Raw genomic sequence first — 16,197 nt, forward strand, 5'->3', positions numbered from 1 at the left:
TCTCTTGGTGTTCCTAATACTCACCCCATTTAAAAAGCAAGCATGACCAATTAAAATTTCATTCCAATTTATTCAATTTTATGTCCAAAAAGCACTACTCCCTTTTCTTGTTCCTTAGTGTAAAACAACTCTCCACCTTCCTCACTCATGCCTTTCACATGACCCCTTTGCCTAGAGCCACAGCATGATCATTTTTTTCCCTATTGCTCATTTCAGTAATCCACCTCTGCAATACTGTGGTTTACATAAGATTTTGTCATTGCCACCACTTGCCCTGAAACTGCCTGTTGTGCCCTAAACTCATCATCACCTTCCATTCCTCTGACTACAAGAAGTAGTAGCCAATTTTAGTACTAAGGGAAGCATTTATCCCCAACTCCTTGTATATAAAAAAAAAAATGCAACCACGTCACTTAAATGCTCGCCTTTTTACATCGATGGGGAATCAATCAGATGAATAACCACTCACAAGGTTGTCTATTTTATGCAAGAGCAAAAACAAGCAAGTCTTCTATTGTCTTTTTATGGCTTCTGTACACACCATCTCTAATTTTTAGCACTGACCTCTCTTTTCCTCAGCCAAATCACAGGAAGGCAAGGGTTTCTCCCACTTGATAGATGGGAGGATGGAGTGGGAAGTAAGCATCCAATGTCACAACCACAGTTTTATAACAGGTAAGAACACCAACCAGAAATTACTCCTCTCTCTCTCTTCCTGGAAACACAGTTAGTAAAAGAAAAAGAGCAACGGTGATGGGTTTGACATGTTTCAGAGGTGGTGAGAAGTCAGGAAGGAGGCACCTCCTCATAGAACTTCCGAAAAATCAGAGCTGAACTGTCTTTAAGAGTCGTGAAAGAAAATTGAACTGACAGTAAGGTGATGAAGGTAGCACTACAACATGATATCCCATAACAGTTCTTTTCATGTTTTCTGTAAATATATGTGGATTGGCACACTCTGGAATAGGTTTTTGAGAACTGTGGCATACCACTACTGGGCTTTCGAATGCCCAGTTTTTGAAACAGAGAAGACAGCATGGATATAATACCAAACTGTCTTCTTCTGACAATATCATACACCTAAAATAATTCTATTACAATGAGTTTACCAAGTCTGAAGAAACTGGGCCAGGGAAGAGCTGATTTAGAGACTGCTGTACGGTAGGATCTTGGTGAGAGAAAAGTATGTATGTGAAGGATCTCAATAAAAAGGCCGGATTTTCAGTTCAGATGCAATTTTATAAATATAAGACCTTCATTTTTATTCTATGATGTTTGCATAACTTTGTGGTATTCAGTCTTGAAAATATATCAGTATATACAAAGTGACTGGATCTACTGCTTGCAAAACCTGCCCATCCGCTGAGAAGAGGTAACAGAGGAAATACCGTCTCTAGCTCAGCTGCTGGAAAGGCAGAACAAATCAGAACATCAGCAGCCTCTCCCAGGTGATTAAGTAAATCTTACCTAAAAATAAATTGACTGTGAAATTAACTTTATGGGTGTGAATTAACAATAATTAGCATATTAAGATTTGTGCTAGGGTAGTGCCTGGGAGCAGAGCTGGCATTACACACGTAGGGACATACAGGGGCTAAGACAGGCATCTTCTCCGTCTCTGACAACTCTGCTGGGTGACTTGTGCTCTTACCTAACCCAGCTGAGCAACAAACCAGTTGCTTTGGTTGGTTGAGTTGCTTTGGCCTAGAAACCTTTGTCACGGACCATGCCTACACTGGTGTTAGACACTGGGCAGAAAAAGAGGAGAGGAGGAAGAGAAAGAAAAGGCAATGTTTCTGCCCAAAGATTAATTGTCTGAGAGCTCTCTTTGCCAATATAGCAAGTGGAAACAAAGTTATTGAAAAGAAACCAAGATCATGAAGTTGTTATGAAAAATAATCAATTCCTAAGACAAATGCAGAATTACCTGCAAAGTGCTGAATTTGCCATCATCTGAAACCTTCAAGTCCCAGTAGAAATATCTTTCCAAAAGAGACGTTATAGCTCTGTCACAAGGTTTGGGCTTGGCATTTGCTCAGGATGGTTCTCCAGGCTGGGCTAAGCAGGCCAGAGCAAGCAACTATAGCTATTCATTCTGTGCTTAAAATTATGCTATACTTTGTATTGACTAGCACTGATATCTTTTGTCTTTTAGGAGAGAAGTAACCCCCCAAAAAGGAAAGTTTAAGAAGAAATTTAATGGCTTTTAAAAACAACATTTATATTTTTGCTGTGTCTCCAGAAAAGATGACAATGATTCTGCCTAGTAGAAACTCACAGTTAATGCCTGAGTTCACAGACACACATACACAGACACACACACACACACACAGATATCAGTAACTTTCATCTTAAGAAATAATATTGTAGCAAATTTCAAGGCCTCTTCAGTGGGATTAGATACTGGCTTTTCTCACTCTATCTGCAGACATTTCAAGCTGATAATGGAAGTGGTGCACAATAATGAGATTACAAATGCTTAAACACCTACTGGTAGTCTCTACTGGGAATGATAATACAGATGGGAAATTCGTATCTTCAGATACCGTTACAAGCTAGTTTGGAATAAAAAACTGCAGTCAGCTCTTTAGACAGCTTATACAAATCAAAAGTTGCAGCATCAGTAGTCAAAACAAGGAGAAGCTGCTTTCTCATACATGAAATATTAAGAGAACTTTTAACGGTAGCATGCAAATGACATTTGCACAAAACCTGCTTTGGAAGGCTCAAACCTGCAAACTAAGAAATAAAATCAAAACAGTGAGGAGTGAATAAGCCATAGTTTCAGACTGATTTGGCAGGTGCACATGGGAAATCTCAAGCACAGTGTGATTCAGAAAGTGGAACAATAACTAAGTAGAAGGATTCATTATGGTCAGGAACACGGAAAATTGTTTTCATTTCAAGATGGAAATATGCAGCTGCAAGACAGTTGATGGGCCCAACAGACACTTTTATTTGAAGTAATATAAAAGAGAATTATTGTTTGTGAGGGATTGGGTTTTTACAAAATGAATCCATGTCATACAGAAGAGTTGTGAAGCATGCTTTTAAAGTAGCAGTGTTTGTTAAGAGATGGGTAAGACAATTAATATATGTACAGAGCTATTAAAGACGTAATATTGTTGGATTTTTCCTGCTATTTGTTGATGCTCAGGTTAACTGTCTTACAAGGAATTGTTATTTCCTAGTCATATCAGTACTAAAATGAAATTGATTAAAAATAAAACCCACAGCTATACTTCTGCAGCTGAGTTTCAGCATGCTCGGGTTATTTTTTCTTCCTTTTCACTCTCTCTCCCTCCCCACATATGCAAGAATATAAAATACAAATTAAGGCACAATCTGTACCTACAAATTGTATTGCTACGAATCAGCTGCAGCCAGCTGACATTTCAAATTTTTGTTCCAGGGGCTGATGGCAATCCAGTGTCTATCCCTAGCTGGCTCTTGAACCCTGGCCATTAAAAGGACTCAGTCACTATGAGCACACTTAAGCCTTCAGAAGGGGCTCACGAGGTTTATTCCTTTCCTACAGCCAGACAGATGGTTAAAGGAAGATGGCCAATGCAAGCAGGGGAAACTCCTCTTTGGCATCACTAGCAAACAGACCACCGAACAGCAAATTCCCAGAATAAGCTACTCCCTGCTAAGGCAGCAACTGAAATGGCTACCATGAACATATTCTTTAAAAGTCCAGAAAACATTTAAAGGAAAACATCTACAACGAGTATGAAGAACTTGCCAGAGAGGTAGGTGGACTTAAGCAGGCCCACAGGTGAGTGCTGCTATGAATTAAGTGCTAGAGGGGGGCCTCCAGCACCAGCTAATGGAGCTACAGTGGTGTAATTCCTTGTGTTGCCCAGCAAAACAAGCTGACTGCATAACAGACCCATTGCAGACTGTACGGGAAGTATAAAAACGTGGATTCAAAAGAACGCTCAGTGCTGCAGTGCAAGACTCCCCACAAAACAGTCCAGCTTTTCAAAGAAGGGGCCTAGCAGAAAGCTGAAGGTCAATGTCAGAATTTCTCACCTTCCTATATCCTTACATCACAAGAAAAATTACATTTTATTTAGTGCAGCATTATTCACTCACGTACAGTATCAGCATTTTATTCTGTCATTTGACAATACAGTGAATAAATAAATTAAATCTGCTCTTCTAGTGTTTTGTTTGATATCTGTTAGTCATTTTTGCTGCATATTTCATCCTAAACTTGTATAATGCTTCAGCGTTTTTTTGGATTGCATCCCCCGCACCTCAAAAACAGAACCAAGCCAAAACATACAATACCATGGCATGAAATCTAAATTACCTAAACTAATATTCAATCACTCATACCTTCAGCCTGAATTTCTGTTAACACCTCTCTGCTTTTACGGTGCCGTGGGTATGGGAAACTGATTGCAAATCCCAGTAACAGCAGATTAACATGTTACTGTCAGTCAGCTAAAGCACAGTAACTGATCGCATACCTGTTCGCAGCATACCTCTCAAAATAAAATGTATTCTGCTTTGCATCTCCAGTGGGCTACGACCCTGGTTGACAAAAGAGCCCCAGAAGGGAAACGCGCCAGGCAGAAAGCTCCCAGAGTTCAAAAGGATCAGGCTTAAAAGAGTCGTAGACTGGAAAGAAGCATCGTCAGCAAATCAGCCAAAGACACTCTTTGTATTCTTGTTTAAAACAACTCCCTGAAGTAGAAATACAGATTTTGAAAAGCTCTCTATTCAGTATATATCCAGGACTAGGGTTTATAGGAACGTGGAGATTGAAGGGAAGGAACAAGCTACTTGCAGCATTGATTTCAGGGCTCGCTGGCTGATTCTGCATAAAAGCACAGCCCTGAAGGCTCCAGAAACCCCTTCCAGAAAGCAGGGATTATAGAGAAGATGCACATTAGATGGATGATGCAGGGCCACCATATTAAAAAAAAATCTTCCATTACTCAGATCTACCAAATATACACTCTTGCCTTCCACTGGCAGATTAAGAAAAGTAGCTTCAACTTGCTGCAAAATCATGGTTTATATCAATGTTAGATCATAATTCAAGCACTGTGATAGAGCAAGGAAAAAGAAATATCAAAGATTTATAATAACCATGTTAAATACAGAAAAAGAATGTCAATGCAGATGTCTCATTTTAAAGTTATTGATAGCATCAATCGGGTTTTTTTCTTTAAAGCATCCTGAAACCAGCAAACCATCCTTGTAATATTTAAATCACGCACTACCTCTCAAGCCAAACACAGGAAAACGAGAATGTAGTTATTCACTGCTCATTTTGCTCTTTCTGCCTTTACCGCATATCTCCTACCTGCTTGAAATGACTTCTCACTATTTAACAGGATATCGATTCTGTTTCAGAAAGTTAGAAGCATTTTCATACACTTTTTTAATGGTAGGAAAATGACAGCACTGCAAAAGGACGGTTACAAACTCATCTCCAGCAACTGACAACTACAGATACCAGGTACAGATAACTACAGATAACTAGAGGTATCAGGTACAGATAACTATGATACCAATAGCATTGATACCTATAGGACTGACCAAAGAAATCTGCAGGAATCTTACATTGCACCTTTTTGCCAATCTTTTTTATTTTTAAGTAGTTAAAATTATATAGTTTTTAATATGGAGAGAATTTAAGGAAGACCACTGAATATCACATCTAACTAGATTAGAAAAGAAGCAAACCAAAGAATGTCATTCTTCTGTTGAAAACAAATTTTTAGATTATTTGTCATCCTAGGGACAGCACTCCACACATTTGTTCCCTCTGAACAAATGCCTTAGAGTTGTTGGAAAACAAAGCAACTTTTCGGTTTAAAAAAGATGCCTTTCAAGTATATTTAGGGAGCAGAAAACCAGATTGCTTGACTTTGCTTTTGTACATACGTGTGGCTACCAACAAATGAAAAGCTGCAACAAATCTCTCCTTGATTTTTCATTCAGAAATATTTTTGATCCAAAAAGAAAGACAACTTTCTTCACAAATGCATATTAAATATTTATTATTTCTTCATATGTGTGGAAGCAAATATTACAAGCATATTAATAAACTGACTGAGAGGACATGTAACTTCTGTAATTTTGTCTGATATGACTCACCAGGAACAAAACTGTAAGAAATTACTCAACAGCATCCCAGAAAACATCCTTCCACTTCTTACAGCCAAGGGATACATTATTTTTCTTTTCTCCTGCTCAAAAACAAATGCTACACTCACAAAGCTGTGCTAATTTAAGATACATGCCTCAGATTTTATATGCAACAATATTAGCCCAAGTAGTATCTTTGTAGTATTCCAAGTAGAACATTATTATTCTGCATGCTTATTTTTCTAGTTAAACTGGAAACAGGCTCGTAATTCTTTCGGGGACAAATACTTTCATAAGGGTACAACAGTAGGCCATCACTCCCTGTCCATCATTTTCTTATCCGACAACCTAAAGAAAGAGTAAGCAAGCAAACTGCCTCTGGACACAAAAGAAGATGAGTTTCAACCATATGCTCTCTATAGAAAGTTTGGCTTTCAAAATAGATATTTTCCTTAAGCCTATATTGCATTTCATCTAGGTGAAAAAGGATTTCTTAAAGGAATAAACAATAGCATCAACCAGGGCACACTGAAGATAGGCTATTTGTGAGCGAACTTCTACCTGCAATATCTGTCAATGCAGATCAGCAGTTTGGTACAGCATGTTGCAGAGAACAGCACTCTGAGAAAGCTACAGTACTGACAAATACCGTTCACAAATCTGAGAGGATTTTCATTTTGGAAACATTTTCGAAAAGAATTAAGGAGTGCAGGAAACATTGCTGATCTCCTGAGAACATGGAGTGCATTCACTATGACTCATTAACTCTCAGTTGGGATCACTGTTGTCTTGTAAAAGCAAAATTACAGACCAAACATTTTAGGAACAACTTAACCAAACAGTTTGATAAAATTTGCTAATAAAACCACATGGAATTTGGGAAGAAAACCTGATCCACAAACAGATAAACAACGAGGAGATAAACTGCTTCAAATGACATAGGTTTCTTGTAAAAAAGGGGGTTAAGGACAAAGTTTTCAACTGTCTTTAATATTTAATGTTATATTCTAATAGGTTAACATTTCCAAAAAAGCAGTATTTTCAAATATATTTATGAGAAGACAGAGGTAAGGATTATCCATAAGTAATACAGGTTTTTTTTACACTTTGATAACTAGCAGTGCAAGTTGGTCATGAAAGGCTGCCACCTGGCTAAAGATCTGATTCACTGGGTTGATAAATACATTACACTAAAAATCTAAACTTTCAATGTTAGTTTTTGAAGAATATCATTCACCAGCTTCACAGTCCTTTGGTTTCTTTCTCCGTTATGGTTAATTCTGTATGCAGTACGGATGAGAAGGCTACAAACTTCCTTCCTTGCATCACTTGTCCCAGTAATCTGAGAGAAAACAGAGAAGAAGGGAAATAATTTAATTATGTTGCTAAATGCAAACTCTGATTCTGCACTGAAGTACTAATTATTTTATACTGATATTAGCAACCAAACCGCAGAACCCCACAGACTTGTCTCTCACCACCGAACACACATTAGGTGCTCCTATATCTAATAATAGTTGAGTTCAAGCACAAAATTTTGCCTTCTACCCAAGTAGTCTCTTTTTACACATCTTGAAGAAATTGAGCACCTTTGAGATTTCTAACGTCTCTCAAATTTAGCTGAAAGAAATCAAGAGGTTCTAAAGCTTTTAAAGGAAACATTAACAGACAGACAATGCAATTATACAGGAGTCATCTCCTTAGAAATCAACTAAAAATATGTTAAGGTTTTGCTGGGTTTATGAAGCCATATGAAAAAAGCTTCTATACATTCTTCAGAAGTAAAAATATCCCCCCCCCCCCCCAAGAAAGATGGAGAAGCATAACAAAGTCCCAGGAAAAGACTATAAGGTGCCACTTTTGCAGATCAGGAGTGGCTTTCTTCCATGTATCTGCTAAACTAATAATCCCAAATTTTACCATTCTAACCAAAAGCACTGCCATGCATCCCAACTCCAGTGCCTTTCACGTATTGCCTTCACGCCTTCAAATCACACTGGAGATCCTAGCTACGTATGAAAGTTTCCAGGGATACAGTCAAAATAAAGCAGACTGACATACTCTGTCCTACACCAGCTCATGACCTGCCTGTACTGGGGAATACTCAAATAGATTTAAAATCCATTTATGCTGCTTTCTACAAAGAAAAAGAATTTCCCTCCAGTCTTCCTTAACAGGTTACAGCAGCAGACTAGTATACTACAGCATAGCTGCTTGCTCAACAGTCATGCTCATCAAAAGAGAAATACTAGCAACAACAGACTGGGAAAAGACAAACAAAAATCCTAATTTTAAAATATTACATTCTTATGCTTAGGAGGAATTGACCATTTCTGAACTTACAATCTAAGATGCTTGAAATATCTTAGCCCTTCTTACATGCAGAAATGCTGTCTGTTTAGTCAGCCAGAAGGAATAACAACCAAAATAGTTTTTCAGCTTCCTGTGTCATAGAACCAGACTCCTTATATGTGCCATATACCCTATACAGAATAGAAGAAATGCAGATCACTGCTACTGAAAGGAAGAACTTCTGAAGTGCTAAAACCATACTGTGGCCCTGAACCTGCTTCCACAGGATACTTGAACTTCTTAAATGCTTTTACAACTAGATAGGAAGAAACTTCTAATCTCATACTCACATAGCACCATTCATCTTGAGAGATACAAACTTTTCACTGCTTGTGCCAAAATATCTGAAGGCTCTCATCAAAAATAGCAAGATATTGTGGCACACATCCAATCTTTTACTCTTTTGCCCTTCAGCTTTTTTTACCCCAAAAGTGACATTCTCTCAGGTCCTCATTCTTTCTTTTCTAAATCATTACACCGTTCTCCCCTCTGGCTTCCTAAAGCACCAAACATCTGCCTCTTCAGTGCTAATGCTTATTAACTGTTTACATAATGGAAAATGGAAAGAGAACAGTTGGATTACCTCTGCAGTTGCTGGATAATTAAGGGAGGGATTGATAATTGGGGAAAGCAAAACGTTTGCACATGGATCTATGCCAAGTGAAAATGAACTGCAGGTATCCCTTAACTGCAAGCTACTAGTCAGAGTATTTCTGTAGCTCTATAGTCAGGACAGCAATCTTTTCAGTTGGATCCTGTGAAAGCAGTGTCAAGAAGGAAAATATTTCAACTGTAGCTACAACTGAGATGTAGCAGGTTATACATAGTTGCTGTACTTACAATCACCTTTAATTCTCTGTTAGGTGTTTTCTTTCTTAAGAGGTAGGAACTTAAATCCAGAATACCAAGAAAAAGGTATTTTACTTAAACTGAAAAAAGGAAGTAACGCTTACATGGGAAATAAATTCCTGGGCAATCATATGTCCACCAGAAGAAAAAAGTAAAAAGTTGATAAGAAGATGTGTTGTAAGGTGCTGAGTACAATTTTGCTTTATATCTGTTTTGCGTACAGCAGCCTGCAGATCTTTGACAGAGAGGACTGTACAACCGAAGAGCATCACAAGTTGATTGTAGACTCCTCGAGCTTCTACCTGTAGGGAAAAATTTCAAAGGACACAGGATCAGAGAAGAGTAAAGGTCATATCTGTAGTATTTTTCCTTTGGATTTACTCACTAACAGGAAACTGAATCCTTGGCAAAAACTACCCAAACATGAAAAGAGTCTGAATTTAAGCAGCAGGGAGAACAGGGAAGGAAGGGCAGTACACATTTCTTTTATACTGATTCACCCACACATAAGTGGACAGAATGTATTTTTTAACTTTCTTTGGTCTTGCAAACTAAGCAGGCAGGGCATCGAGCCAGGATTTGACCTTTTTTAATAATAAAAGGAAATGGAGAAAATCCCTCAGCAGAACATAGTCAGATTTTTGCATTGTGGGAAAAAGAACAGAGGCTCCTCAAGGGCTCACTTCAATATTGCTGCTACAAATCAATTAAATCCCCATGCAACCTGACCTCAGCTGATAAAATGTTCTGATAAAAATGCCGTTTTTTCCTTCTTCCTGTGTTGTTTGCAACTTATGTTTTTACCTTTTGAGTTAGCCAATACAAACTCATTTTTATTAGAGTAGAAAACAGAAGATTTTGGCAACTACACAATAGAAAAAGATCTATAAGAAACTATTACAAAAAATTCCTAACAATAATTCTGCTCACTGCATTAAAAATAAACTAAATAAACTGGTAAAATTAAAAAAAAGCAGCCAGTAATTGCAAGGACAATGGAAAAATATACCACTGCCAACACAAAGGAAAAGGACACCATGTTTATCAACCATGTTCATTAGGGCAATTTCTTTAGTCATCTACCTGACCTTGTTTTTCTCATCCCTCCTCCATTATCATTTCCATACGAAATAGTCTGGAAAAGCTGCTATTCCAGAAGTGCATTATGTTCAAAATGACATATGAGGTAGCAAATGATACCAGAACCTAAAGTAAGGTAACTGGTTATTCCTCAAGATCCTTTATCCCCGTATGCATCCCATTCTTGGTGTGCCTCCATCCCATGTGCCAGAGATGGGAGATTTTTAGCTAGCAGGACCTGCTCCACAGACTCACGTACCCTAAGAGACTCGCTCTTAGTGCCAAAGTTATCATGACCAACGTCCAACTTTCTCACTTCAACGTTTCAGGATCTAAATGTATGAAAGAACTCAAACAGATGAATAAAAGAGTGAGAAGCAGAATATTCAAACAGGCCTGCACATCTGAGTGAACTCTAGTATACAGCAGAAGTAGCCTTTTTCTTCTTTAAATCATTTTAGCCTTAAGTATTCCACTCTTGCTCATATCTAAGCTGCTACCTAAAACAAGTGACAGAAGCTCAAAACCTTAAGTCATGAGCGCACACCTTACCAGATGAAAATATGCTGGGTGAAGAGTGCCCCTGAGCTTGGTCTCTGCCAGAAGTTCCCATCCCGTCTTCCTGCCCCTGTTTACAGCTAAACTGGAGATCAGCAGGTCAGAAGCGGTAATCCTTGAGCAGTGAAAGGTGCAACAGGTCGGGAGGGAACCACTCCATTTGAGAGGGCTCTTAGCACAGCCTATATGCCCATAACCTCCACCGAAAGCTAACCTGCCAAAGGACATTTTCTGGACAACTTCATCAAGCATAATGCAGAGTAAAGCAGATGGCTAACTAAAAGGCAGAAGCTTTGCATCAACTGTGGGAATTCTTTTCAAGTAGCCTGACCTGTAGAAACAACAAATCTTTTTCACTGTAAATACCTCTAAATAAAAGAATCATACTGAACTGAAATATCAGACCTCTGGGAATAGATGAGTAATTGCGTGGGCTCTCAGTGGAAAAGCTTTTCTCTCACTCATGCTTGTCATGCATTATTACTGAGAATAACAAACTGATAAATAACATAGGGGACACAGGGAGATGACCAGATTTGGGACAATGTGATTTCATTTTGGAGTGCTGAAGACAGAACAATGCTCCATATATATGGATCTCAACACCTACAGTCTTCTGGTTTCATTTGCTTGTGTTTATTGCTTTGGTCTTGCCTTCTTCCCCAAACTGCATTTTAAAACTCTAGTTTCTTCACCCCACTGTAGCTCTAGAGTAACCTTTCCCAGCCCACATTCCACCCCCATGCATACAAACTCTCTCCATCCTAGAGGAGTATGGGAACTTCAAGAGAGAGAGGAAAAAAAAAAGTGATTGGAATGGGAACTTGCATTTGTAGTGCCAAATGTTTGGGAGGGAGGGGAAGAAGAGAAGGAAATGAAATACTGCAAAACACTGTAATATGCGGAACATTAGATGTAAAATGAAAGCATGATGTTTTAATAGGATAGTGTATTGAACTGCATTTTTAAAGCAAGAAGTATCAGTTTTAAAATTAAGGAAAACTAGAGATACTGCAATCAGATTTTGAATCCGAGCTTTGGAGAACAGATTCCCCAGGCTAGTTCAAACTTGCATAATAGGTCTAAATTAAAGATTTTCATGCATATGCATGTATACACAGACACACACCCCTTTTCATGCAACAGGGAGTACAGTTAGAACATTGCTGCATTCTGTTAGAAACTTAACACATGGGAACATTACATGCTTGTTACAATCTCATACATGTCAAAAATTCAGTAATGAGAGATATAAGAGAAATCAGAATAGATGGGTATGGTTGGGATTCAGTGCTGCTTCTACTGCTGCTCTTATGATTTCCTCTTGCAAGTATTTCTTTTTCAGAGGATGCCATAACACAGGAGTGCTGAATTCTTCCACATAGATTTCAAAAATACAGTCCTAGATCAGCTTAACTTCTGATTAGAAGCAGCTGAGTTATTTAAAAGAATGCCAAGCAGTCTATATAATATCCTTCAAGAAAAAAAAGAAAAAGAGATTTCTAAATGTCACCAGCAAGAAAATCCACAAGAATTATCCTTGAACTACTTCACTGCAGCACAGTTCCCATGAGACCTTGCAAAACCAATACCTTCTTCAGGGTCTCTTATGAGGAAAGGCTGAGAGAGCTGGGCCTGTTTAGCCTGGAGAAGAGAGGGCTGAGAGGAGATCTTATCAACGTGTACAAGTATCTGAAGGGAGGGTGTCGAGAGGATGGAGCCAGACTCTTTTCAGTGGTGCCAAGCAACAGGACGTGAGGCAACGGGCACAAACTGAAACACAGACACTTCCATCTGAACATGAGGAAAAACTTCTTCACTGTGAGGGTGACAGAGCACTGGAACAGGTTGCCCAGAGAGGTGGTGGAGTCTCCTTCTCTGGAGATATTCAAAACCTGCCTGGACGTGATCCTGTGCAATGTGCTCTAGGTGACCCTGCTTGAGCAGAGGGGTTGGACTAGATGATCTCCAGAGGTCCCTTCCAACCTCAACCATTCTGTGATTCTGTGTTTCTGTATACCTTTTCTTTCTTTTTTTTTTTTTTGAGCGTACAATTGGTTGTCTAGCTATGAGATATAAGCAGATTATCGTCTGCTTCCTGCTAATTACTATTGCTACACTACCCACCATCATTTGAGTCCTTTGCTGATTTTCATTCTGAGGACTGTAGTAAAATGTCAGCAGCCACAGCAAAGCATCTGGTTCTACAGAGGCCTTCAGTAATTGTTCTGCTGCAATATCCAGCCATTCTCCAAAACGAGCAATCAAAAACCAGATTTCAAAAAGGTCAACAAAAGATCTGGAAAAAAAAATAAAGACACTTAAGTAACTTCTTGTTATTAAAAATTTTAAAAATTATTTAAAAGTTATTAAGAATTTTAAATGTCTTAAGTTAATTACAAAGGGTGCTGGCATTAAATATGATTGTTAAACTCTTCTCCAGCAGATACTGCCTTACGTGTTAAGCAGGTACTCATGCACTGTATTATTTGCAGTAAGGACCAAAGAAAACATACACCAATGCTACTAAAAAGTTAACTTTGTTGAACAAAGTATCTATACCACTGGCTTCCAATAAATAACAGTGACAAAATATTTTGTATTAAAATATACATCTTAAAATTAAATTTTACAATTTATACTCTCCAGTTTAAGGATTTTTAAAACTTTAAATCCTATCTTAAAAACTATTCTAACATACTACTAGCTTATATCGCTTTGAAGTTTCTTTTCTGTTTAAGAGCATATGTTTTTGGTAATTCAGGAGGAAGTACCTTTAAGCGGACTAAATGTAAGTTTTAAGGATATTCATCTCCTGACTTTTAAAATTCTCATCCTCTTTAATGAAAATTTGGAAGATATTTACAGCGTCAGTTATTGCAGGAGGGAAAAGAAAGGTCAGGAAGGACCACAGCTCATCTCTATAATCCCTTGTATGTACTCATCTGAAATTAAGATAGATCATCTTCACCATAGCTGATTCCACTAAAGACTTAAGAGAAATAATGAGGAGATCCAAAGTAATGATAGGCCTTCCAGGAGCAAAAAGTGAAACATATTGCTTCTGGAAGGAAGGAAGGAAGCAAGGAGACTAAGAACCAAGAATGACTAGTCCTAATAAGTTGTTAGGTTGAAGAACTGGAGATTTTTCTTCTGTGCTGTTCCTGGGGATTCTAAGAGCTGCTGTGCCACCCTGCCCAGGGAACTCAGAGATTTTGGAAATTTCAGGAGTTGATAAAGTTGCCTCACACCAGCACCTCATCTGGACAATGTGACAATTTGACAGTTGGAATAAACTGCTTTATCTTTTAGACTTTCTGAAGACGGGGGAGGGCCTGCTTTTACAGCTGAAGGTATGATGAGTGCAGATAGTATTCTATGCCTAGGAGTATACTGTTCAGACATGTCTTCTACAGGTGCCCCAAAATTACTGATATTATAAATCATAATGTCTATATGCCAAACTATCCTGAGGTCTCAAAATCTTATTCCTAGGACACAAGTCCACCACATTAATATTTCTGGATAAGTGTGGTCACTAACAGTGTGGTCACCGACATCAGACATAAGAGTTTGGCATAGGATGGGCTGGAAAATACAGTACTGATGTGACTGCTATAGAAGTCACTGTTATTGACATCACAGCTTTAGCATGGGTAGCAGCATATTTCTGATTCCAGGGAACAACAGGAGATGTGTGGCGAAATGCGAAACTAAAACTGCTTAGATAAAGGAACAGGTTCAACACTGACAGAGTCTTTGAAGACACTAGAATCTGGAAAAGCAACATTAAAAAACCTTTGAAAACCATACAAATGTGATAGTAATCTAGGACAATAGCCTTCCCCTCAGCAAAATAATCTACTTACTTATTTGACCATAATTCAATGTCATGACAACTTAAGCGGACAGGCAAGGTCTGAAAACCAGAGATTTACAATCACACAAGAAATTTAATTAAAAGCTAATTACTAAGAATTGATAGCTTTACTAAGGGTAAGATAGACAGTATTTACAACTGGAAGTGTTGATAGCTCAACATATCCTTAAATTTGTAGTAAATACATAATATAAGGGTAAATACATATCCTTAAACTTGAAGCATTAAAATGACTTTAACATGTACTCAGCAGAATAGAATCTTATTCTTGCCTGGAGAGTCAAGGCACCACTGCACTTACAACTCACTGTAACTGCCGTACCATCCTGAACCAGTGCCTGGTTTGGAGTCACATCCTGTCCACCACTGTCCCCATCACAGTCTCTGCTCACTCTGTAGTGGCAACTATGTCAGCTACTCTGCCACTATTACCAGAAGTGGTCCTTCAGTTTTTCTGGGATTTTTTTTTCCTTTGTAAACTTACCTCAGTTGATTTCTATTTTATAATGCCATGTAACATTTACTGTTTATTGACATGACTACACATAATAATAAAAAATGGTAGAGAGGCAATGCATGTATTAGCAATGCACAGAGAGCACCCTGCTGTAAGACTTAATATTTAGTATAAAATAAGAGCACCAAAAAAAAAGCTGTATAAACAAAAAGCACTCATTATAAGAGACAAGAGGATATGTTGTACTGGAGTAATTTTTTGCTCCTCTGTTAATCTTATTAAGTAGAAAGGATACAGAATCAGGAATAAATCAATAGAAGACAAATGAAATACAGCTCCTCATGGATATTAGTTTTTTAAAAACTTAAGCCAGATCCATTTTCTTTGTAACAGAGAGGGATTTGAGAGGAAACATAATTGCTTCATGAATTGTAAAGGAAATAAGAGGATATTCTGACAAGTAGAGTACTATTTAAACTGGTGTACTGTCAAGGCCAAAGAGGGAAAAAGGCAATATAAGCCAAGAAAGGGCTAAGCAACAAAAGGAGAACAGACATGCTTGTATTATTGTAACACATTATGATGGATGATATTTGTTTTATTTGTTTGTTCCATGTTTGAGTTATGGTTCTTTAAGAAGCCAGGGTCGGCTACTGGTCATGCTTCAAGGGAGAAAGCATTTGACAGACTTCAGAACAGAACAAGTGAGACACAGCACCGAACTGCAGCTCAAACAGTGAGAAGCAAGTAGCAGACAGTCAGGCCTCAGAGGGAACTGCAAAAACTTTTTTTTAATCACTCAAGAAAACCCCTCCGTGAGTTAACTGAAACCAAGTGTGGACACAAGGACTCTCCTTCCAGGATGTCATGAAAAAGATGACAGTTGGGAGTCTTGTTTCATAAATCCATCTGA

General features: G+C 38.2%; 2 protein-coding genes across 7 annotated transcripts in view; one reads left to right on the forward strand and one right to left on the reverse strand.

Moving 5' to 3' along the window:
• AOPEP (aminopeptidase O (putative)) overlaps positions 1–4,155 on the forward strand; it is a 214,416-nt gene extending 210,261 nt beyond the window's left edge. Inside the window, exons 17-18 of one of the 5 annotated variants that reach the window (XR_010887035.1) lie at positions 580–675; positions 3,413–4,155. The gene's annotated coding sequence lies outside the window, so the exon portion shown is untranslated. The other 4 variants (XR_010887037.1, XR_010887036.1, XM_067316701.1 and 1 more) reach the window with 4 other exon arrangements.
• Positions 4,156–6,003: 1,848 nt separating this feature from the next.
• FANCC (FA complementation group C) overlaps positions 6,004–16,197 on the reverse strand; it is a 90,546-nt gene continuing 80,352 nt past the window's right edge. For both annotated transcript variants that reach the window (XM_067316224.1, XM_067316225.1), the window contains 3 exons: positions 13,075–13,246; positions 9,414–9,611; positions 6,004–7,450 (listed from right to left, as the gene is read on the reverse strand). In XM_067316224.1, coding sequence (XP_067172325.1) covers positions 7,307–7,450; positions 9,414–9,611; positions 13,075–13,246 — 514 coding nt within the window. In that variant the 3' untranslated portion in view covers positions 6,004–7,306. The remainder of the gene's footprint in view (positions 7,451–9,413; positions 9,612–13,074; positions 13,247–16,197) is intronic.

This window comes from Apteryx mantelli, chromosome Z, assembly GCF_036417845.1.
Source record: "Apteryx mantelli isolate bAptMan1 chromosome Z, bAptMan1.hap1, whole genome shotgun sequence".
Classification (NCBI taxonomy): domain Eukaryota; kingdom Metazoa; phylum Chordata; class Aves; order Apterygiformes; family Apterygidae; genus Apteryx; species Apteryx mantelli.